This window comes from Pleurodeles waltl, chromosome 4_2 (genome assembly GCF_031143425.1).
Source record: "Pleurodeles waltl isolate 20211129_DDA chromosome 4_2, aPleWal1.hap1.20221129, whole genome shotgun sequence".
NCBI lineage: Eukaryota > Metazoa > Chordata > Amphibia > Caudata > Salamandridae > Pleurodeles > Pleurodeles waltl.
The window spans coordinates 196,371,279-196,397,264 of NC_090443.1; the positions used below are offsets into that span (position 1 = coordinate 196,371,279).

Genomic DNA, 25,986 nt, shown 5'->3' on the forward strand with positions numbered 1-25,986 from the left:
AGCCTACTGCAAACTTTATAGCAATCCTATAGGCGGAATCACGAAAGACAGAGTCTAAATTGGGCTTTTGGAGAAACATAGGTCTCTTAACAGATCTGGAATATAGATATCTTTTTAATCCCACGCCTAGCTTTCCATGTATCTACATTCTCCCTAAGGTACATAAACCTGCAGTATTTCCACCTGGCCGACCTATTACTTCTGTCATCAATTCCCCCACTGAAAAACTTTTTGAATTTATTGACCTCCATCTGCAACCCTTTGTTTGTAATCTACCATCATACATTAAAGATACAACACATCTCCTTAGTCTCATTGCTGATTATGAATGGACCGAAGGACACATTCTAGCAACACTTGATGTTACTTCTCTCTATATTTGCATACCTAAAGAAGAGGGTATGATGGCCATCCAGTATTTTTTGGACAAAAGAGAAGCAAAATTTCTTCAACACTCTAATAGGCTAGTGGATCTGATTAATCTGGTTATGGACAACAATGTTTTCTTACATGAGGGGGTTTGGTACAGAGAAAAACAAGGGGTAGCCATGGGGCTAAATTTTCACCTTCCTTTGCTAACTTATATATGGGACACTATGAGCATTACCATATATGGACTAAAGGCTCTCCAGAACTCACGCAATATATCTTGTATTGGGGCCGATACATCAACGAAGTTCTCCTGTTTTGGTCAGGCTATTTGACCACACTTGATTCATTCACCAAGTATCTAAACACTAACTTGTTACAAATTAAATTTTACTAGACATTCCAGCACAACTAGTGTAGATTTTTTAGATCTAACACTTATCGTTCTTAACAACCTACAGCTGAGCCAGCTCTGAGGTATATAAGATTCTCAAGAAAAACTGCCACATACTATTATCAGACGAGACCCTCAAAAAAGGTCTCAGAAACAAACCTGACATGATTCATCGAAGGGGACATACTTTCAGAGACCATTTGTGTCATAGTTTTTTACCAACAGCTACAAATGACAGCTGGCTACCCCCACCACCCCTGGGTTTTTACAAATGTGGTCACTGCAATGTTTGTGACTTTGTTCTGGACAAAACAAAAGAATTCTGCTATATCACGAGTTTGACACATACTATTAGACAATTTATGAACTGCAACACCAAGTTTGTTGTATACTGTATTATTTGCACCTGTAAAAAAATCTATATTGGAAGCACCATCAGACCATTTAAAGAAAGATTACAGGAACATATTAGGGCAATTAGAAACCAGAACACCGATTACCCCTTTGCAGTACACTACAACTTGGAACATCCGTTGCAAGAAAGATTGGGCATACACACACACGCCATTGCCACCGTGGGCAGCTGCCCAAGGGGTGGCAACAAGACTCTTCGGCTCAGACAACTCGAGAGCAGGTGGATAATTAGACTACAGGCAGTTGAGGAGGGCCTCAACTCAGACAAAGACCTACATGTCTTTCTTTAACTTTTTACTCTTTTCCAACTACATAACCTGTGCGGAGTTTTTAACACTAGCGTGACATGTTTTTTACACACGACAATTTGAGACTTTACCTGTTAGAAATTGCCATATTGCTGCATAACAACCTCTGTGGCTCATAAAAGAAACGGTTGATGCTACAACCATGTTTTATTGTACATATGTGACCATCCTACATGTATTACATACATATATGTCTTGTTTGCATTATATTTGTTTCATTGACCATATAAATGATTGCTAAAGTATGTATTCTAATGTATGCGTTTACACCTACTTGATATATACCTTCTAAGATGTGATGTTGCATTCATATATATGTACTGATATATGACATCCTTTTTGTCTAAATCTGGGCACACACAGCACTCTTTGCCTGCATGCCTCTCACCCGGGCCTGTTCTCTTAAGATGGCGGACAGTGTCACCTAACTCTGTCCGAGTCCACTTTCTATCTTTATTTTCAACCGAGCACTATTAACAGCTGCTTTCTGGCGTGCAATTCAGTTGCGACACCGTCCACAGCGTGAATTCACTCTTGCTGAGTAAGATGCACCGATCTTCATTACACTTGAATCCTTACGAGGATACTTTTTTAGTGTGTAACAAATCCACCATATGTTGTAACATGGCGCACGCGCCTATAAGCGGCTGTGTTTTCATATATTTCTTGCCGTTTGTTACTCTTACCGGTTACGTGCGAGCAAATTTTCTCACATATCATTCATCTTTATGTTTGTGACCTACGCAGTTTTTAGCCGGCCGGGGCTTACTCCCGTATACTATGTAACTTTATATATAAGCATGTCAACTCCGATGGAGGTGTATACACTTGCCTCAGTATACAGAAGTATTTCAGATACTACATCGGAGTTATACCTTACTTCGTGCAACGACCTTCGCCGCTGTGAGCGGGCCGTTTGGTTGTTTAATTGTAACACACGCTCACCTTATGTCTCTCTAACTCTAAAGAGTAAAAGGAACAACAGGGACATTTTTTGGTCGTTCATATCACTATATTACTTTATGCACATTATTTTGGGTCTAGTAGCCCTGAATAGAATAAGGGGACCTTTCATATTCGGTCCACTTTCTCGTTACTACTTATCTCTTCCCATCACCACCTCCAGAACTGATAATAGAGAAGCAACGCTCTATAAGGGAGACAGACATATTTGTCAGTCCTCCTAAATGAATATACACATTCTTTAAGTTTACTAATTTGGTTGTAAACTCTAACAACCTATCCTTTAGAGCTCAGCTCATGAGTAATAAACTCTTAATCTGTATGGTTGTTATTCCCCTTTTTTCTTTATATATTCCAGGCTTATCATGGTCTTCAAATACTCTTTATAGCTCATGCTATGTAACATCCAAATCGCCATTGGCTACCGGAGCCTCACAATACAACATGGTACTTCCATATTTTGGAGGTATGTTTATTCTTTGTATACTTGCATATGAGCCCAAAAAATATATTTTTGGGTACAATTTCCTGTTCTATTACCTATACTTCTAACACCACATGGTTGGAATTTTCTAACATAATGCACTAATCGAGGTTCTTATATCGTTTTTATATCTTTTCTTCTTCTTTTCACTTTGCACTTGTCATGGTTTTCTGCTTGCCATCACCTTTCCATTGGTGATACAAAAAGGATATGTCTTTATTCTGTGGTTTAAACAAGGCGCACTATTGATCTGCGGTATTGGGTCTCTCTTCCTATTCACAATAGGTCGCATCCGTCTAAGCTCACCTAAACCATTGTAGAATTTGATTATATTGGCAATTTCTTTGACTCATGTCTTTCCATCTGTATATGTTCACAGCCTTGAAAAAGTCAATTCTGACGAAACACGTGTCGGCTGATGTTTTTCTCCGAACATGTGATTGCCATTGGTCGTTTAACACCACACCCATTGTACACTACGGGGTTGGGTGATTAATTTCCTGACATACTACAGAGGAATAAATTGAACTTTCTACGCATTTGTGATGTGCCGTGGTTCTTCGACTTCTAAGTACACAGCTATGTTAACCAATCTGGACAAGGTCCAAGTTACTAAGAAATAAATATTTTCTGATGTTTTGTTTGGTAGGACATGGAGAAAGGCAGCTTTCCAGGGCACAGTCAGTACGGACCTCAGAATGTTATCCAAGGACAACAGTTTTATTATAGAGGAAGGGGTTCTTCAGTAGTATTTCAGGAAATAGTAGGTTCCACTCTCAGATAGGGTGATGAACAAGACTGAGAAATAATTGTGACAGGTAACGAACATAAGACATTACCTTAGGTGAATGTAATTTCCCTTTCCAAATGTTGGCTTCCAAAGGTAGGAGGCAGGTTAAGGCACCATGTGGATCCATGGCAAAAGATAACTTCAGATCCCTGGATCTTTGGGACTGAGGTTAGCTAGAGTGGAATACTTAGAGAAGCCAGTTCAAGTTTTGTTTCCGAAGCAGAAACGTTTTTCAAAGCGGGAGAGAGCTTTGGTTATGTTGGAGGGTAAGGGAATGTTATAAAAAGAGAAACTACTGTTTGCAAATTCTACTGTGGACAATTTGTTTTTTTGGTACAGGAAAGCCAAGGTCCTCAAGTAACAGGTATGAGATCAGTAATAACTGAGAGATTTGAACCATTCCGTCTTCTACAGACTTTTCAAAGATAAAGTTTATGCACCCATTGAGGGACATTTTCAATACACAGGATTGGATGGTGAGAATGAATTTGAAAGACACTTACTTTTGAATAACAATTCACGACGATCATCGAAAATATCAGTTTTTTTGGTTAGGAGGTTGTTTTTTGGCCTTTCCTTGGTACAATGATGCTTTACAAAGTTACTGGGGCCTGTTAGGGACTACTTGAATCATAGAGGAGTTAGACTGATGTATACATGGAAAATATTTTGCTGTTGGCTCAGCTGTTGGATGTTGTTAAAAGAACAGATGCAGATTACCATTTCTATCTTAGAAGAGTTAAGGTACATTGTGAGCAGAGAGAAGTCAGTGTTTGATCCAGTGAAAAAGGTAGGTTCTAGGTTTTGTGGTGGGTTTGGAAATTTCTAGGTTGAGCCCACTTCTGAGAAAATTCAACAGGTAAGGAAAGAGTTGAGGAAATTGTCGAACAAAATGTGCATGCTTCTGAATGTGTGATGCAAGGGCTTTGAACTTTTGCATAACTAGAGCCTCAAACGTCTTGACATAAAATTATGTTTTTGCTAAGTTTAATTAAAATCAAGATGTTATCAAAAGAACCAGGGACAATGCCACACTCATTTCTCACCCTGGAGCAACGCAAGTGGAATCAGTGTTGTGATGATTATGATGAAATGTTGTTTCAAGAGATTCTTTTGTTTGACTTTCTTTTAAGGAGATTAAAATGCCTATATCAGTTCTCAAGGAGAGACTTAGAAGGCTGCTGCTTTACAGACGTATGGAGTGACAGACATTTATGAGAGGCGATTGACATTTACAAAACGTCATGTATTTTATTCTGGTTTTATGCACACTTATGTATGTGAATAAAGTCTTTGAACTGAATACAATCTCAATTTTTATTTTTAAGTTATAAAATACAACTCACGATTGCCGTTCTGGCTTGCTCGGTCATTGTTCTTCACAATCACCATCATTTTGCCATGATCTGATTCCCTGTCCATTAATTCCTGAAAAAAAAAAAACATAAAATGTGTAAAAGTTACACTTTTGTGGAACATTATTTTTTATGTAATCATTGCCCGCCCTTTACACATTTCCTTACTTTCCTTTTCAATAATTTTGAATAGCACATTTTCAAAGTAAGAAAAACACATCCAAACTTTTATCCACCAAGGTGGTTGCCCTAATTTGAAGTATAACAACATGAACATTGATAGAAACAGGAAGAATTTAAGAATCGCTTTTTGCTTGTAGTCCCAATCAGAACTAACATACAAAAACTATTTGTGAGTGCACACACGTTTTTACTTTGACCTCATTTTTAAATAAATGAGAACCTCAACACATTACATGGTCTGTTTAAGAACAATGTTATTTACTTTACTAACTATGATAAGAATTGTGAAAATCTGTTTTGCGATCCTCTTCACTACATAATCTGAATCTAAAAAGGAGGGAACAAGTAACCTTTATTATTACTCAGCAATGCCTCTTCCTTTTAAAAGAAAACAAATATAAAGTCGTCGTAACTGTCACACGATGACCGGGGAACCATATATTTATATTTCCAACCTACCAAAGACAAGACATTTACCTAGAAGTTTCTTGTCAACTTATACCTGCTGCATGGTCCCATTGTCTCACTTCTGGAGCAGATTTCAATAGTTCCACAATTCCATCTAACTGTAATGTAAGACAGCGATCAACCATGAATCGTTTTCTTCCTATACCTATACGAGTAGGGAAGTCCAAGCTACAAAGCTACCGCAGATAAAAAAATAAATAAATCACACTAAAATAAAAGATGGTCACAACAATTATTATTTGTGTGTTCTTTCTCTTTGGCAGGATAGAAAATTAAACAAATGTCCCTTCAGTGGTCACAAGGTAACAGAGAGGCCTTGCTCATTATTGTAGGGAAGACTTGTGTAGGATGGACTTCACTGTGATACAAGCTGGGTCCATAGCAGCCCTTCAACAGGGAACTTTACCCTCAGATCATACACTCTGTACAATTTATCAGGCCTTGGCCAATACAGAAGGTTGGTGTCAAAATCTCCAATTTTCACTAGACTGCAGGCAGGCTCGTCAGTGGTGCACATAAAGTAAATATTTCCTATTTTCACAAATATAGCACTTAAGAAAGGTACAGAAGTTGATGCAACAGTACTGACGTCAGTAATACCCAAAGAAGATGGAAGCAACCGCAAAAAGGAAGAGATTCCTTGAGAACTGAGTACAGTGACAGGCTGCACCACAGAACAAAGGCTTGCAAACTGAACTATGAGTAGGTAGTAAGATAGGGTCGGGCATATGTTGGAAATGGCACTATTTACAGGGTCACCCCAAACGTTTTACCTTCCCCCTTCAACTTTTTGCTGGATTTTTGCTTGTTGGCCTTAGGACTCTGGGCACTTTACCACTGTTAATCAGTGCTGCAGTACTTGCTCCCTAAAAATGATTTGATTGGCATATACCTGATTGTCATATTTAATTTACATGTAAGTCCCTTGTAGAGTGGTATACCATATACCTAGGGTCTGTAAATTAAATGCTACCAGTGGGCCTGCAGCACTTATTGTATCACTCACTTAAGTAGCACCTTAAAACATGCCCCAGGCCTGACATTGCAGCCTGAAGGTATTGTCCCACTGCCATGTCAACTTGGCATTTAAAACTCCCTTGCCAAGCCTCAAACTCCACTTTTATTACACATATGGTACCCCTATGGTAGGACCTAGGTAGCCAATAGGGCAGGGTACTCTGTAATTAAAAGTCAGGGCATGACATGTCATTTTAGTTTTACATGTTGTAGAAATGAAAAAACTCCCCATTCCGTTTTTTCACTATTGTGAGGCCTACCCTTACCATTGGATAACACTGGAGATTCCTTATTATAATTAATAAGCTGTAATTCCTAAACCAGAGGTGGTAAATAATGTTTGGTATCTCTGGACTTGTAATGATAAACCCTCTTTAATGGTAAGCTCTGATGTATTATTACAAGTTTGAGAATGCCCCTTTTAGAAAGTTGGCATTTTCCTGCCCTTGGCTCTCTGTCCCTGTAGACGCATTAGGTCAAATGGCTGGGTGTAAATGACAGTTGAGACTTTGTGAATGAATTCACCTCAGTCAGTCACAGAATAGTGGGATAACCAGAATTAGCAAGAGTCTGAATGGGCCATTAACTGACTTGATGGGAGGAGCTAAGCAAAGCCCCATCAACACCTGCATAGACTGAGCTCTGCTGCCACACAATAGGCTTAACAACCCTGTATTGTCAGTGCAGTCAGCTAAGAACTAGGGTAGGGGAGGCAGGAAACTCCTGGAACTTCAGAGAACCCTTCTAGAAACTTCTCCCAACTTCTAGGAGCAGGGAGTTCTTTCTTGCCACATAATACCACTGAGCAAGAAGGTCTACAAGATCATTCATGACAAAAGCGAACTTTTAATGAGAAACAGTGAAACAAGAATTGTGAAGGATAGGGTATCACAGCTCTATACAAAGATGAACAAAAAGCGCTTAACTATAGTTAAAGAAACATTGCCGACAATTTGTAAGCTGTGCGCGAACAGGATGCACTGTTCTGAGAACAGATGCAGTTTAAACGTAATGTGCTCTCAAGCACAACGGGCAATGTAATCCTTGCACAAAGATCCCTTCACACTCCTCACAAAATGTAAGTGACAATCTTACTTGTCATTAGGGAGTTCATGATAACGAAGGTGGCCTTGCCCTTTGCCACAGGAACCTAGAAGATGGGGTTACAGACCTCAGGGCTCTAGAGTCTCCTTCCTCAACCTGTTGGAGGTGCAATTTAAAGGACAGAGAATAAAACATTACCTTCATAACAAAACAAGCTTCAATGTAAAGATGCATCTTTGGGGATTCACAATTGCTATTACATCCTCAGTGCGAACAGACTGTAGAAATTTGAGAGCTAACGGTACTGTACATTACCAAATCAGTCTTGAGGGGAGAAGGCAGGGAGATAAATTAAAAATAAACTATGACTGAAGTAAATTTACTAGCCTATTCTACTTAGGAAATAGGCGATTGGATGCTAGAGAACCAGATAAAGACTTAGCAGGTTTTCAAAACAGCTAAATAAAACAATAATACGGTCAGGACTCCATAAGGGGTATTAAAACGTAGAGCATGCCTGTATGCCCCAGAAGCACTGGTTACAATCAATTCAGATTCGTACAAACCGCATCAAATCTCCCAGGAAAACAATAAGAGCTATGTATTTATCCTTGGGGGACGTCTTCGGATGTTTGAGAGAAAACAAAATACTTGTTGGCAACTCCCCCAAACTCACTTAGTTTCCTGTAGCCCACAAAGGTAGTGCACATAAGATAACCAATACATGATTTTAAAAGCTTCACTTATTCGTCTAAAAAATACGCTGAGGTACATGGGGTGACCGATGCAGGAAGTACATTACTGAATTTTAAAAATGAATGCTATGCACAAAAAATGTTTCAGTCATCAACTCCTGCATATTCACTAGACAATGGAAACGAATTAAAGTCAGTACAGATTAAGACCATGCACCTTGCATATAAATAAAAATTGGTCAACCCTGCTGCATCATTTTACCTTTTCCTTCCATACAAAAGGGATTAGCAAAACAGGAAAGTTTCAGGTGACTTTTGGCAAAGAAAATGATCCTGGATACTACGAAGCGACATAGGCAGGTTGTTTCAGAATGGGGTCAGGCATTGAAAAATCTGCCACCAATTCCACATTTATTTTTCTTGTGAGTGTGGCAAGTAGAAAACTAGCTGCAGAATGCAAAGTAGAAGCAGGCCGATAATACGGAAATAAAAGTGGGAAACTGTGCTATACAAATTCATTTCCTATACTACCATGGAGATGTAGCTAAAAAATGTTGACAATCTCACTATGGTTGAGCTGCATACGCTCTGCCAGGAGAGGTGGCTGAATGTGAGCAAGACAACTTCCAAAGTGGACTTACAGTTAACCCTCCAGGCTAGGAGGAGGTCAAGAGGCTGCAAGCAGTGAGAGAGGAGGATAATCCTGAAGAGGACATGGGACCAAATGAGGATGAAAAACAGGAACCCAGAGCTGCAGGGAGAATCCTCCTGTTCCCAGGAGAAGAATTAGGATACTGGGGATGGGGCAGGGAGAAGTGTGTCTTCCAGAGGCCTGTCACAAGTGGAGTTGGAAGACAGGAGGGAGAAAAGGAAGCTCAAGATGGAGCTGCCAGAGTACAGTTGGAAAAAGAGAAAGCTGAGGCTTAGAGAACTTTGGCTGAAAAGAAACTACTGATGAAACATGAACTCAAATCTAAGGAGCTGGACATTAAAGCCAATCAAGTGGAGTCCAGCAGCAATGGTGGCAGCGAATCATCAATGTCTACTGGAGAGGTGAGAGTCTGCATAACTGGTGCCCAGTTATGGGGGGGGGGGTCATACATATAAATAGTTTTCAGCCTATGAGGTAGTCCTGGGAGTATATAAGGTTCCAGAGGAGTATGGGGCGGGGCAGCTCGTGGAAGTATATGCTCATGGTGGGAGTAGCACACTTTTGACATTAGAGGTAGAGGACCAGACCAAGTATGCCCTCATGAAAGCCATTCTTCTTTCCAAATTTAAGTTGACCCCTGAGCAATATAGGCAAAGGCTCAGGGACAGACACAAACGTTCAAACTAGTTTTGGGTGAACTTCAGATTATGCCAGAAAGGCACTGAAGAGATGGGTGAGAGGCAGCATGAGGAAAGACAAGTCAAACAAAGGAGGTCAGTCTATCTAGGACTTTTTGCCGTGTCAAAGATAACAGGAATGAGCAAGGAAGAACGGTGCCCCAGGCCATGAGCTGGAGAGTAGGATGAAGAGATTGTACTTGCAACCAAGGGTAAAGCTCTAGATTGCTCCACTTAGAAGATCTACCTGAAAAAGATGGAACATTGTGTCACTGCCCAGTCTCAGAGAGAGTGAGACCAGGTATGACGTCCAGCTAAGCACAAAGAAAGCATGAGCCTAGATGGATATGCCTAATGCTGCCTAGAGAACCTATGGGTACATTGAGATCCTTCTGAGGTTGGTGTCAAGGAAGAACCTAGGTGGGTTACCCTAGTTAATGTAAGAATATACAGGACTATGATTTCTCCACTTCTCACCTAAATTCCAACTCAAAATTACATATTACTGCCTGTGAATATTTCCTTGCAAGACAAAGAGGAAAACTCATTTATATTCACAAGTCAACTATGAAGTGTTTTTCTCTTATGGGTCTTGTTTTAAACATTCCTCATGCAGTTGCGTGGTGATGATTTGATAAGTGTGGTGTATGTACTTGCAGTTGCTGTTGTCCATGTGCACACAGGATGTGACCCCATTAAAGGCCCTTATGCTAATTCATAAGCAGAAACCCAAACAAAGGCATGAGATATCTGACTAACCAATGTGGTTATCTTGGGCTCTGTAATGTAGCAGTTAGTAGATTTGTTCTTGACCAGGAGCTGACAACCGATTACTATTGCATAGGTTTAATTTTTGCTGTAAAATGACAATCTGCATGCATTTCTTTTTTACGCCACAACTACAAGAATGGAACAGGTACACTCACTGAAACCAGTTCCCATACATATATCTGCATTTTGATTAGAATATTTTAACAGTGGGATAATGAAGCTGGCTGGAAGTGATCGTCCTTATCCACTGCAAAGCAAAGTCTCTATTTACCAGTGTCACTTTCCGATGGAAGAGGCATCACAAAAATATTTTTGAACATTGAAAATGGATGTGCATATCATTCAATTAAGCTAAAATCACATTCAAACCTTTGCTCTGCACAAAAAATGTTCTTTAGTACAAGTACTTTGTTAATATTAACTGACCAACCACTCTTCTTTTACCTTTAGTGTGGCAATCATTCCACAATAGGAAGGGTTAATATGTGCAAAATGAGTTTACATTGAGAAACCCAAGCATATGTTCGACCTTGACTGTGCCTAGTTTTCTTCCACTCACATACACAATAGCTCTCATATTTTCCCCAATACATTCACTGAACTTTCCACTCCCTCATAGGTTATGTAAAACCAACACAGCTTGGACAAATTATGTAGAACGAGGATTGGCAAAAAAAAAAGTCTAGCTTGCATTGCATTGATGTGACATGAGCTCACAAAGCTGTTGATAGCCAAATGTTGTAAAAATAATGAATAACTGTAATACAAACTGTAGGCAAAAGATGGCACAATTATGACATTCATGTGAAACTGTGAAGTAGAACATTACTATTTAGAGTCCCACATAAACAACGATTACGCTCTAATGTCAAAGTCAACAGCATAATTGAATAATAAAGTATGCCTTTGGCTAACTAAGCATGTCAACTTTAACACAAGGGATTGGAATGACATCTTTATGGTCAGAAGAGTGTAGATGATTGGGTATGCTAAGAACTGTATTGGGGAGATTGTGTCAATATTAGTTGTAAATACCCTGACTCAGCATGTTACATTTCAGATCAATGTGGGAACAGCATGCACCTAGGTTCAAACATAGGTGTAATATCATTTTTTTTTTTCAAATCAGCCTCTATCGAGGGCCTCTAGACTGGGACTGGTGACCTCCTGCATAGGGAGAGGACATCAGTCCCAAGAGCCTTTAATAGTATTTAATCGTTTTGCGCCATTTGCAGGCTTCAACAATATTGACTGAGTCATTAAGGCTTACTCTGGGGAAAGTAATAGCCAGGAGTGTATCTCCCAGGTAGCTGATTCCATCCCTTATCAACCTCTAGACAGAGTCCAAAGTCCTTCTCCATTCGCCTGGACATGAGTATAATCCAGGATTACAAATTACAGATGGGTCCATTTTCCTCTAGATTTACTTCAACTACTACCTTGAATTCAAGTTTCACTATTGTAACCGAGGTAGGTGAATCATTCCCCCCAAGGCTGTTTTGATGGAATGTGTCCGGCCTTCGTTCTAAACTAACGACCCAAACTGGCTCACTTACGTGAACGATTTTCACAAATGCCTTTTCCAAGAGACATGGCTAACTCAATCAGCATTCTGCCCGGACTATGTAACTTTTTTCACTGCAGCTGAGCCTCCCTGCTCTGTCAGAGCAACTAGAGGTTTACTGATCTGGGCAAAGATCTTTGTAAAATGGGACTATAAACAATTACCACTTGTTTGTAAGGAAAGTTTGGCTATCTCCCTAGTGGGGATTGGACAAGAAACCCTACACATATATAAACTGCACAATCATCCCCTAGAGAGACATAAGAAATCTTCTGTACTCATAACTTTGGAACATTATTTAGCCAACGGTGGCATTAAGATTCCTACTCTTACAGGGTGTGATTTCAATATTTTGCTCCAGCCCGTGGAATGAATGAAACTAATAGAAGATGAGTAAGATGAATAGAGGGTTATTCCTACAATTGACTCTACTTCATGCGTTCTCCATATGGTCACAGCTGGTCATCTAACCTCTTTGGCATTGTCCCACGGCATGCACACCGGTAATGGAAAGTCGTTGTCGGTTCAACATAGATCACCTACATTTACCAGAGGCATGTATCATGGTCTGATTGAATCCATTTTAATGGATATTTATATCTGGCATAAAATGATTCATTTTAAAGTCGATGCTAGGTTTGACAGCGATAATTACCTATTGATCTTGACATTAACTTATCCCATGTTAGAAGGGTCATTAGATTCTTCTAGGCTCTTTAACCTGGCCATTCACGTTGGGAACAACCACAGGTTCGTCAAGTGGCCCAGAATTGTAAAAAATAAGAAAACAGTAGCTTTAATTTATCAAAACTTTTACAATCTTTTTGAACCTTACATTAACCGTTCGGTCGACCAGATTCCATTAATTAAGCTTCAGATGTAGTTATTTGCTGAATTAAAGGATCATTTCTGGATATTATTTTATACAAAGACCTCCAGAAGTATAGGCTACTGTCTTTGGTATACTGGACATTGCTGCAAGGCCAAATTTAAATTAATTATAGCTGTTGAGGCTATCCAGCAGGTGTTAAATTTGGCATGGCTGTCCCACAGGATTTAAACTTGCTAAACATTCGGGACTTGTAAAACTTGCCGGATAAGGCTGTCCTGCAGGAGTTAACCATGCTAGAGCCCATGATCAGAAGATCCTGCTCTTTAGCAAAACCGGTTGGTGGGAAGATAAGCAGTCAGACGTACTTGAGGCCTCTAAGCACAGGGACACTGTTATTCTGATGCATTATTGCCCACACGAGCACTAGGGGTTTACCACTACCATAAACAACATCAGACCATCCAAGTGGGAGCATTATTTTGCACAACTATACTCTGTGGAAAAATTACCACTAGCTACTGCCCCGGGGCATTGTTCACTCAGTAAATGGTGATAATCTCTTACATACTTTGCACACTGATTTCTTCTCTGTGACCAAAACCCCGGCTTACATTGAGAGCTTGAAATCAGGTAGGGCCCTTGGACTTGATAGAATACTTGAATATATTTTCTATTTAGAATTAATAATCTGAGTACCTTATATAAACATGATGTCCAGTTTTGTTGTTGCAGGTGCTCAAGTGTTATCCGCCTGTCTAAGGTCCGAAGTAATACCAGTTTATAAAAAAGGGGACCAGGGACATCCCTCAAACTATTTATTTTTGTGGATAACCTTCAACCAGCTTTCGCTCGCTAGGTCTTTAATAAATTGGCAGAATGGATGCTGCAAAACAACATTTTATCACTCTTTCAAGCAGGTTTTAGAGCAAAAATAGGGACAGACGATCAGGTCTTCCTTTGGACATTAATCTTATGGAAGTATACTAAATTAACGACGATCATCTACATATTGCCCTCTTGGTCCTAAGAGCAGCATTTCATCTTGTTCCAAGATCTCTCCTTTGGGGAACACGTCAGTCCATGGGAGTTCCATCTCCCCTTCATAACATCATTGTGAGGCTCTATGAGTGGAATTACACCCAGGTGAGAAGGGGCAATAATGGTGAATTCTCTGAATGCATTCCTAGTGGGGGGGTGAGACAAGGGTGTGTTCTGGCGCCTACACTCTTTTCATTATGAACAAATGATGTAATTGACCATCTGAGTGACCGATGACAGACTTTGTTGGCGACCACATCTCGAGAAGGGTAAGGCCACTGTCACCCATAGGGCAGGGCTATTCTGAAATTCTTAAGGGTTGCCCGAATCCAAGGCCATCTCACCAGCTGTTGCGGTATACTGAGTCAATGGTCAAACTGCAGCACTTTATGGGGCCAAAATCTGGGGGTAGTCATCTGTAACACAAGCTGGCTTTCAAGAAAACAACTTCATAAGATCACTGAGTAATCGCCACCAGAGAACCCCTTTAACTTGCTTATTTATGGACATCCGCCTCAAATGTACTGACTTCAGTGCTGCCCTGCAGCTTTTTTTTCATTTGGATTTAAATCAGATCAGTTCATAAACTTTATTCGATTTTTTAAACAAATCTCACAAAGTATACTTTTCAATAGCATTCCACAAACATCGTTACAAAGAGACATAAAACATGCGCAAGACTAAAAATCCTTTATCAGAAAGCATAAAATATGGAAGACCCAATAGTTCAAGGACAGCCATTTACAAAATACTTAATGCACAGAAGGTATCAATCAAGACAATAAATAAAACTAATACCTGTACACAAAAGGTCTAAAAACTTGTACTAAAACACCAGTCAGAAACCATGAAACATAAAACACAGTTTAGGTGCAAATATAAATATGCAGGTCTAAACAGCCTGAAATTCATAGACAGCAGGAGGGGCCTTATGTATCTGTGGCGAAGGGTAAAGAATCTCAGGCAAATGAGTACTCAATGCATGGTGTCACAAACTAAGACATTATCGCAAACACAAAGAGGTAAATCAGATGGTTTACACCAAACCTCTTTAGGGAACATTAACTAGTTAATGACATCCTGTCTGAAATAGGCCAAGAGTTGTCGATGATGGTTGGGCACTTCCAAAAGTAGGTAAGGCTCAATCCTGCTAACAGATTTTGCCATTATGTATTTGCGCATCGACTGCTTGTTTAAAGCAGAGACCTCCCGTTTTGCTGCCACTCTAAGGGAGAAAGCCTGCTTAACCCAAGCTAAATCCTTTTTCCCCTGATAACCTCAGTGTAGGAGGCTGGCCTGGCTTGTAGTGGGTACCAGAGGTACTTACACCTTGTGCCAGGTCCAGTTATCCCTTATTAGTGTAGAAGAGGTGTTTCTAGCAGCTTAGACTGATAGAAGGTAGCAATGGCAAAGCAGCTTAGGCTGAACTAGGAGACATGTAAAGCTTCTACTATACCACTGGTGTCATATGCACAATATCATAGGAAACCACAATACACAGATATACTAAAAATAAAGGTACTTTATTTTTATGACAATATGCCAAAAGTATCTCAGTGAGTACCCTCAGTATGAGGATAAGTTATATACACAAGATATATGTACACAAACCAAACTTAGGTAAGTAATAGCAAGAAAAGTAATGCAAACAGTGTAGAATTACAGTAGATTGCAATAGGAGCACATAGGTATAGAGGCAACACAAACCATATACTCCAAAAGTGGAATGCGAACCACGAAAGGACCCCAAACCTATGTGAGCTTGTAGAGGGTCGCTTGGACTGTAAGAAAACAGTGAGGGTTAGAAAAAAAGCCCACCCCAAGACCCTGAAAGGTAGGTGTAAAGTGCACCTACTACCCCCAGAGATCACAGAAGTTGTGATAAGGGGGTTCTGCAGGAAGAACAAACACCAGCAATGCAACAACAGTGGATTTCCGGACCTGAGTACCTGTAAGACAAAGGGACCAAGTCCAATAGTCGCGACAGTGTTGAGAGTGGGCAGGAGCCCAGGAAATGCCAGCTGAAGGTGCAAGGAAGCTGCCACCGGGTGGACAAGCTTGGAGTTCTGCAAGAAAGAAGAGGACTAGGGACTTCTCCTTTGGTAGACGGATGTCCCACGTTGCGATGAAGCTTGCAGAGGTGTTCCCACGCAGAAAGACCGCAGACAAGCCTTGCTAGCTTCAAGGGTCGAGGTAGAGGTTTTTGGGTGCTGCTGTGGCCCAGGAGGGACCAGGATGTCGCCACTTGGAGGAGGAGACAGAGGGGGCACCCAGCAACTCAGGGAGCCCTTACAGAAGCAGGCAGCACACGTAAAAGTACCTGAACAGGCACTTGGAAGGAAAGTGAACTGGAGTCCACGCAAAGTCACAAAAGGGAGTCCCACAACGCCGGAGGACAAATCAGAAGGTTGTGCACTGCAGGAAGGAGTGTCGGGGACCCAGGCTTGGATGTGCACGAAGGAAATCCTGGAAGAGTGCACAGGAGACGGAGCAGCTGCAAATCACGCGGTACCCAGCAATGCAGTCTAGCGTGGGGAGGCAAGGACTTACCTCCACCAAACTTGGACTGAAGAGTCACTGGACTGTGGGAGTCACTTGGACGGAGTTGCTGAGTTCCTGGGACCACGCTCGTCAGACTCAGAGGGGACCCAGAGGACCAGTGATGCAGTCTTTTGGTGCCTGCGTTAGCAGGGGGAAGATTCCGTCGACCCACAGGAGATTTCTTCAGAGCTCCTGGTGCAGGGCGGAGGCAGGCTACCCCCAGAGCATGCACCACCTGGAAACAGTCGAGAAAGCCGGCAGGATGAGGCGATACAAGGTTGCTAGTAGTCGACTTGCTACGTTGTTGTGGTTTTGCAGGCGTCCTGAGCAGTCAGCGGTCAATCCTTTGGCAGAAGGGGAAGAGGGAGATGCAGAGGAACTCTGATGAGGTCCTGCATTCGTTATCTAAAGAATTCCCCGAAGCAGAGACCCTAAATAGCCAGAAAAGGAGGTTTGGCTACCAACAAAGGAGGATTGTCCACCAAGACAGGTAGAGCCTATCAGAAGGAGTCTCTGATGTCACCTGCTGGCACTGGCCACTCAGAGCAGTCCAGTGTGCCCCCAGCACTTCTAAATCCAAGATGGCAGAGGTCTGGGACACACTAGAGGAGCTCTGGGCACCTCCCCTGGCAGGTGCAGGTCAGGGGAGTGGTCACTCCCCTTCCCTTTGTCCAGTTTCGCGCCAGAGCAGGGCTGGGGGATCCCTAAACCGGTGTAGACTGGCTTATGCAGAGATAGGCACCATCTGTGCCCATCAAAGCATTTCCAGAGGCTGGGGGAGGCTACTCCTCCCCAGCCTTCACACCTATTTCCAAAGGAAGAGGGTGTAACACCCTCTCTCAGAGGAAGTCCTTTGTTCTGCCTTCCTGGGCCAGGGCTGCCTGGACCCCAGGAGGGCAGAAACCTGTCAGAGGGGTTGGCAGCAGCAGGTGCAGTGGAGACCCCGGAAAGGCAGCTTGGCAGTACCCGGGTCCTATGCTAGAGAACCGGGGGATCATGGAATTGTCCCCCCAATGCCAGAATGGCATTGGGGGGACAATTCCATGATCTTAGACATGTTACATGGCCATGTTCAGAGTTACTGTTGTGACGCTATACATAGGTGTGACCTATGTATAGTGCACGCGTGTAATGGTGTCCCCGCACTCACAAAGTCTGGGGAATTTGCCCTGAACGATGTGGGGGCACCTTGGCTAGTGCCAGGGTGCCCACACACTAAGTAACCTTGCACCCAACCTTCACCAGGTGAAGGTTAGACATATAGGTGACTTATAAGTTACTTAAGTGCAGTGGTAAATGGCTGTGAAATAACGTGGACGTTATTTCACTCAGGCTGCACTGGCAGGCCTGTGTAAGAATTGTCAGAGTTCCCTATGGGTGGCAAAAGAAATGCTGCAGCCCATAGGGATCTCCTGGAACCCCAATACCCTGGGTACCTCAGTGCCATATACTAGGGAATAATATGGGTGTACCAGTATGACAATGTGAATTGGTAAATTTAGTCACTAGCCTGTTAGTGACAAATTTGGAAAGCAGAGAGAGCATAACCACAGGTTCTGGTTAGCAGAGCCTCAGTGAGACAGTTAGGCATCACACAGGGAACACATAAAGGGCACATACTTATGGGCACTGGTGTCCTGGCTAGCAGGGTCCCAGTGACACATAACAAACATACTGACAACATAGGGTTTTCACTATGAGCACTGGGCCCTGGCTAGCAGGATCCCAGTGAGACAGTGACAACACCCTGACATATACTCACAAACAGGCCAAAAGTGGGGGTAACAAGGCTAGAAAGAGGCTACTTTCTCACACACAGGATCAGAGAACAGACCTGGTCTCCCAAATCTTTAAAGGTGGACTTTATGTAGTGGGGCCATGGGATATGGGTTGCATTATTCAAGGACAAGCAGTCCTTGAGAATTAAACAATTAAATTTTAGCTCCTCCTTGTATCACACTGAGCTCCAAAGTAAAAGCAAGCGAAGAAAAATATAATCTGTAATAAAATTCATGGGCAACTCTTTATGTATAATTTCAGATGGAATTCCCTGTCCCAAAGCCCAAAGGGCCCTCAAGAACTTTTTTTCTGTCACCTGGATTTGGTCAGTATGTGCATAATCCCAAATCTCACAATTAAAAGTTGCCATAGGAATGCATTTGGCTTTATGCATCTAACAATAATTTAGGGAGACTGCGCCCAAGGTGACTAGCAAAATCATTCAAACCATAACTGGCCCTTTGTAAACTTTCTGCATTTTTTTTGATCAGCTGTTGCCAACTGAGACCAGAAGTTAATAAAACAGCCCCAGATAGAAAAACATGCCCTCCCTGTTTAGGATCTGTCCCTGGGTTAAAAAGCTGGATGTTTCTTGTTCTTAGGGTTAATCATAATAAAAAATGATTTTGTGAAATTAGTGGACAGGACTAAACTGTCCATAAAAGCGATAAATCAAAAAGATGCTAAAGGATTCTGGCTGTGCAGGCAATTAAAACCCCTCCAACTGATTAACATACATAATAAATAAGAATGGAGCAAGAATGCAGCCGTGACGGACATCTCTTTTTAGATGAAAGGGCTGAGCATATTCCCTGTCAGTTCCATATCTAACCACACATTTGACAGATCATTATGGAGGTCTCTCAAGAAGGTGACGAATGTCGGTTCAACCCCCATAGACCCCAGCTCACTCCAGAGCTTTTCTCTATTAACTTTATCAAAGGCCCATCTGAGGTCCAGAAAGGTCAAATGTACCGAACCACTGTGGGCTTTGTATATTTGAAGATCGGAAGATATAGATTTAAATTCAGCTCCAACATTCCCCTTCCAGGTCTAACCCATATTGTAGGTCAGACAGAATGTTGTTCTCACTGGCCCACCTGGCCAGTCTGTTCAGGATGACTCTCCCTATAATCCTAACTTCTACATCTACTAGAGAGATTTGCCTATACCAGGCATGGTTTGTTATATCTCTTTTTTTAATACACTGACACTATTACAGACTAACGCTATGCTTCTGGTAAAGGGCAGCGTATGGCTGCATTTTTGTGGAAGGTAATAACAGGTGCCCACAAGTCTCCCAGAACTCCGTTAGCTCCCAATTACTTGCCTAATAGTCGGGATAAAAGTGCATCTTTCACCTCTTCCCAGTGGATTATAAGCCTTTTCGGTGGACTGGGTTGGTAGCTCCGGACACTCACCCCCGTATAGGGTTAAAAAATGGTTCATCCAGGCCTGACAGGTCCAATGGCAGCCTGATCAGAGAGCTGTTCTTTTGTAAAAAAAACAGAGTGGTCCTTCAAATTACTCTCTAACACCAGATCTTTCAACAGTTCATTATTTAACTGATGCTTCCTATCCCTAAGCGCAACTCTAAGTTGCCCTACACTTTTTGACCTATACACAGTCTCAGGGTTTGTTTTTTTGTGTTGGTAAAAGCTCCTTCCTGGTCCCTAAAAAGTTCTGGTGAAACGATCTACAGGGCATAGGGGGACCTGCCACCCCCAGCTTTGAAAGTGCTGAATTTATATATTCACAAATTGAGTCAAATGCCTTGAGAATGCGGTTGTCCGAGGCCTCAGCATCTAGGCAGGTCCAAAATCCACTTGACATGCTCGTATTATTTCAGCATTAAAAGCCTCTGGGATAACATAGGCCCATTTAAGTCTACGTCCCTTATCTTTGGTAGTGGCCAAAGTTTTATAAAGGACACATATAGCCAACTGCTTTTTCTCAAATGAAAAGGTTGCGACCAGGTTGTTGTGGTCACTATGGACATTACATTCTGCTGAGAAACTCGACAGGGTGGGGAAAAAAACCTTTGAAACAAAAATATACTCAATAATAGATCCCAACTCTGCAACTCTGGACCTTTAAAGGTTGGTACACCATCATCCCACACAAGAGTTCTTTTGCTGAGCAAACTGACCAAGTTATGATCTACAATCAAGTCATTCAGAAAGTCCCCTTGTGCTGTATGCTTAATATGAACCTGATTGGTGACTGCACCCTCAGAATCCATGGAATCGTACAAATAGCAATGTCCACATGAAGGGAGGTTAAGTCCCCTATTATCATTCATACTCTGTGCTGCAAAGACAAGTGTAGGAAAGTACCATCTTTCTTGGCATGTTACCCCCAGTTTCTGCCTGCTTGTCAGTATGTTTTGCCTATTTCAACGGGATCCTGCTAGCCAGGACCCCAGTGCTCATAGTTTGTGGCCTATGTGTGTGTTGTCAGTATGCTTACTTACCTGTGTCACTGAAGTTCTGCTAACCAGAACTTCGGTGCTTATGCTCTCTCTACATACCAAATTTGTCACTATAGTTTAGTGACTCCATATTCCAATTCTAATTCTAATTGGCACACTGGACCCCGCTTATAAGTCCCTAGTACATGGTACCTAGGTACCTAGGGCATTGGGGTTCCAGGAGATCCTTATGGGCTGCAGCATTTTTTTTGCCACCCATAAGGAGCTCAGACAAACTTTTCTTCAGGACTGCCACTGCAGCCTGAGTGAAACAGCGCACGCACTATTTCACCGCCATTTTCACTGCATTTAAGTAACTTATAAGTCACCTATATGTGTAACCTTCACTTGCTGAAGGTTAGGTGCAAAGTTACTAAGTGTGAGGGCACCCTTGCACTAGCAAAGGTGCCCCCACATAGTTCAGGGCCATTTCCCTGGACTTTGTGAGTGCGGGGGCACCATTACACATGTGCACTACATATAGGTCAATACCTATATGTAACTTCACAATCGTAACTCCGAATATGGCCCTGTAACATGTTTAAGATCATGTAATTGTCCCCCCATTCCATATCTGGTATTGTGGGGCCAATTCCATGTACCCTTGAGGCTCCACCATGGACCGCCAGTACTGCCAAACCAGCTCTCTGAGGTTTCCACTGCAGCCCCAGCTGCTGCCACCTCACCGACAGGTTTCTGCCCTCCTGGGGACTGAGCAGCTCAATACCAAGAAGGCAGAACAGTGCATTTCCAGGCGTAGGAGGGGTAGCCTCCCAGACCCAATGGAAATGTTTTGAAGGGCACATATGGTGCCCTTGTCGCATAAGCCAGTCTACACGCTTTCAGAGACCCCCAGTCCCTACTCTGGCGCAAAACTGGTCAAAGGAACGGGGGAGTGACCCCTCCCAATCACCACCAGAGCTCCTCCAGAGCGTTCCTGGTGTTAGCCATCTTGGATTCCAAGGTGTGGGTGGACCCTCTGGAGACCTCTGAGTGGCTAGTGCCAGCAGGTGACATCAGAGATCCCTTCTGATAGGTGCATACCTGGGTAGGTAGCCAATCCCTCTCTCAGGGCTAATTAAGGTCTCTCCTCTGGGTGTTTCCTCAGATTCAGCGATGGAGTCACTTCCCTGCTTCTGCAGGCACCCTTCTGCGTGCTCTCTGGAACACAGGTGGTGGACCGAAGTGACCCAGACTGTCCAAAGGTCCAGCTGTCCAAATTTGGTGGCGGTAGGAGCTTGCCCCCCCCTGCTGCGACAGTACCCCTGTGCACCGCATCTTTTGCAGCTTCTTGGGCTTCTGTGCACTTCTTCAAAGAATCCTTCATGCACAGCATATCCCAGGTCCCCAGCACTCCATCCTGCATCGCACAGACACCTGAGTTGTTCTCCGGCGGCGTGGGACCTTCCAGTGTAGTGCTGCGACAACCACACTTTGCATCTTCTTTGTCCCTGTATACTGAGACTCCTGTGGATGCTCTCTGGTCTTCTGAGGGCTCTCTGAAGTGCTGAGAGCCCCCCCTGTCACCTCAGTCCCAGCTGAGACCCCCAGGTCCCTCCTGGGTCCAGGCAGCTGCTTTTTTACACAAACCGCGTACTTGCTTGAACCAAGGCTTGTGGGCGGAATCCAGAGACCCAAACAGCCTGCATTAACAACTCGACGTGGGACATCACCTGCACCAAGCAGGAACCCAACACCATATTCTGTGGTGCTCTTCCGTACTTTTCTCCTTACCAGAGAATCCACTTTAGCACCATCTTCTAGGTTGGCACGGGCTCCTGTCCTTCCTGGAATCTTCTGCGACTTCTGCACTTGGTCTCCTTTCTCCACAGGTCTTCAGATCCAGGAATCCACAGTTTGTTGCTTGCAGTCTTGCTTGGTTCTTGCAATATCTCTTATCACGACTTGTAGTGTGTCCTGAGGAAACATGCTGTACTTACTCCTGCTTTCCTGGGCTCTGGTACTTTACTTACCTTTGGTGTTTTCCTACACTCCCAGTGCCTCTCTACACACTACAATTACCTGGGGGGGGGGGGGGGGGATTAGCGATTCGCATTCCACTATTTTAGTATATGGTTTGTGTTGCCCCTAGGCCCATTACAATCTATTGTATTTTCTAATGTTTGCACTATTCTATGACTGTTTACATACCTGATTTCAGTTATTAGTGTATATATTGTGTATAATACTTCCCTCCAGAAGGAATATTGCCTTTAAGATATTTTTGGCCTTGTGTCACTAAAATAAAGTATCTTTATTTTTGGTAACACTGAGTATTGTCTTTACTTGTGTATAAGTACTGGGTAACTATAGTGATATTGCAGGAGCTTTGCATGTCTCCTAGTTCAGCCTAAGCAGCTAGAACACTGCCTACATTTCACTAATAAGTGATAACTGGAACTGGTATAATGTGTAAGTACCTTAGGTACCCACTACAAACCAGGCCAGCCTCCTTCAACAAGAGGTAGAGATGGCTTTACAAACTTTCCAAGCTCAACCAAAACCTCTATGGTGTCTTTCCCATGAATGGTGGTGTCAACATTAATACAAGGAATGAAAATTAGTTACTTACCTGTAACTGCAGTTCTCCAGTATTGGTATCTTTCATAGATTCACATGCTTGAATCATCCCCGTCGTCGAGGTGGGAGCCTCACGGTAAACTTAAATATATAAAAAGCAGTAAGTCAGTAAAAATAAAACCAGTAGGCCCTAGTAGGCCTCATAGGGTATTTTACAGTCTATCCATTTTGTTTTGTGAAAAGACCCAAACTTGAGTATCAACCAATCAGGATTCAGCCCCTCCCAAACACTCCCAACAGAGGCTGAATTCCCTCAGATTTTCTAGTAGGAGTGTGAAGTTTAATATCTGTATAATAGGGGAGCCTCTGAGGGGAGGAGGGTGGGTCGCATGTGAATCTATGAAAGATACCAATACTGGAGAACTGCAGTTACAGGTAAGTAACTAATTTTCTTCTCCAGCATTGGATCTTTCATAGATTCACATGCTTGAATCCGAGTAACGAGCAGTAATGTTTTCTTACTTACTGAATTACATTGACTGTAATTCCATCGTAATTCTATACGTGATGTGATTCACATTAGTTCAGTTTTAAATATGCACTTACATATAATTATATTTATATACACATACATACGAATATAAGAGCAATAAAATGTGTGTGGCAGGAAATCCTGACACAGTTTATGCTATTATTATGGAGAATACGACACGTTAAACAGTATAAGAAACTGAACCATTAATGACCATACCTCGAGTGTGGTGGTGGGATGTGTAAGAGGCTCACCTTAACGAAATAGATGCCTCAGCACTGCTTGTCCCACTGCTGTATCGACCTGGTTAGTCTCCTCTAGACAGTAATGTCTTGTAAATGTGTGTTGGCTGGACCATGTTGCTGCTCTACAGATGCTATGTAGTGGTACACCTGCAAAGAGTGCAGCTGAAGTGGCTACCGATCTTGTAGAGTGGGCTCTCACCCTGGTATGGAGCGGCTTTCCTGCTTTTGAATGGCAGAATTGAATCGCCAGGCCAATCCATCTTGCTAAAGTCTGTTTGGACACCGCGTGTCCCTTCTTTGTTCCGCCGAATGCTACAAATAATTGATCCGACTGGCGGATGGTCTGAGTTTTCTGTAGATAAAACTTTAAGCATCTTTTAATATCGAGAGAATGTAATGTTTTTTCCGCCACTGTTTGCGGATTTGGAAAAAACGTTTTTAAGATGATTGGTTCATTTAAATGAAATGTTGAGGGAACTTTCGGAATGAATTTAGGATTTGTCCGCAGGATGACACCTGAGTTTGTAAACTGGAGGAATGGCTGTTTGATGGTGAACGCCTGAATGTCACTGACTCTTTTTGCCGAAGTAAGAGCTAACAGTAACGCTGTTTTCCATGCGAGGAATTTTAGGTCAGCTTTGTGGATCGGCTCAAAAGGAGCTTTCATGAGTTGCATCAACACAACATTCAATGACCATAGAGGCGGGGGTTTCCTAATTGGCGGGAAGACCCGAAAAAGGCCCTTCATAAATTGTTTGACAATTCTTGTGGAACACAAAGAGAGTCTATCTGGTGATCTGCGGTATCTGGAGATTGCTGCCAGATGTACCCTTATGGAAGAATATGCAAGTCCTGATTTTGCCAGGAGCAGGAGATATGGAAGTATCTGTTCCGGAGTAGAAGATAAAGGATGTATATTTTCCGCTGCACACCAAACACAAAACCGTTTCCATTTAAGTCTATAGGTTTTGTTGGTAGTGTCAGCTCTAGCTTTTGCTAAGATGTCTCTACACTCTGGGGAAATTTTTAGATTTAAGTATTCATTGTGTTCAGGAGCCAAGCCGACAAATGAAGAGACGACGGATGTGGGTGTGTGACTTGTCCCTGGTGCATCGTTAAAAGAGTCGGACTCTGTCTGAGTGGTAGATGTGGTCGTTCGGAGAGCATGAGGAGCTCCGTATAACATATTTGTCTGGGCCATCTGGGAGCTATGAGTAGAAGTCGACACCCCTCCGTCTTGATTTTTCTGATGACTCTCGGAATGAGCGGGATCGGAGGAAAAGCGTAGGCATAAACTCCTGACCATCTCATCGAAAACGCATTCCCCCACGAATCTTTTTGGGGAAGCCAACTTGCGTAGAACTGGCATTTCTTGTTCTCGAGAGTGGCAAATAGGTCTAAGTTTGGTTTTCCCCATAATAGAAACAGGCCATTGAGAGTTTTCTGGTCTAGCTCCCACTCGTGATAAGGAATCACTGTCCTGCTCAAGGTGTCTGCTAGAACATTGATCTGTCCTGGCACATGCTCCGCTTTTAGTGAGATATTGTGTTTGATGGCCCATGTCCAAATTTGTTGGGCTAGCTGCGAGAGTTGTAGGGATCTTGTGCCTCCTTGCTTGTTTAGATAAAACATGCTGGTCATGTTGTCCGTCCGGATTAAGACGCTTGAACATTGTATCTTTGGCAAGAAAGCTTTTAGAGCTAAGTGTATTGCTTTGAGTTCTAGATAATTGATGTGGAGCTGGCTCTCTTGCTGATTCCAGATTCCGCTGATTTGCAGGTCCTGGCAGTGTGCACCCCATCCTTCGAGAGAGGCAACCGTTGTTACTATGTAACTTGGTGTTTGAAGAAGAAAAGACAGCCCTTTTGAGAAATTGGTTGG

At 42.5% G+C, this 25,986-nt stretch overlaps 1 protein-coding gene across 1 annotated transcript in view; it reads right to left on the reverse strand.

The window, feature by feature from the left end:
• LOC138292459 (myomegalin-like) overlaps nt 1–25,986 on the reverse strand; it is a 1,643,599-nt gene that overhangs the window by 1,342,156 nt on the left and 275,457 nt on the right. The window contains exon 9 of the mRNA XM_069231077.1: nt 5,069–5,150. Coding sequence (XP_069087178.1) covers nt 5,069–5,150 — 82 coding nt within the window. The remainder of the gene's footprint in view (nt 1–5,068; nt 5,151–25,986) is intronic.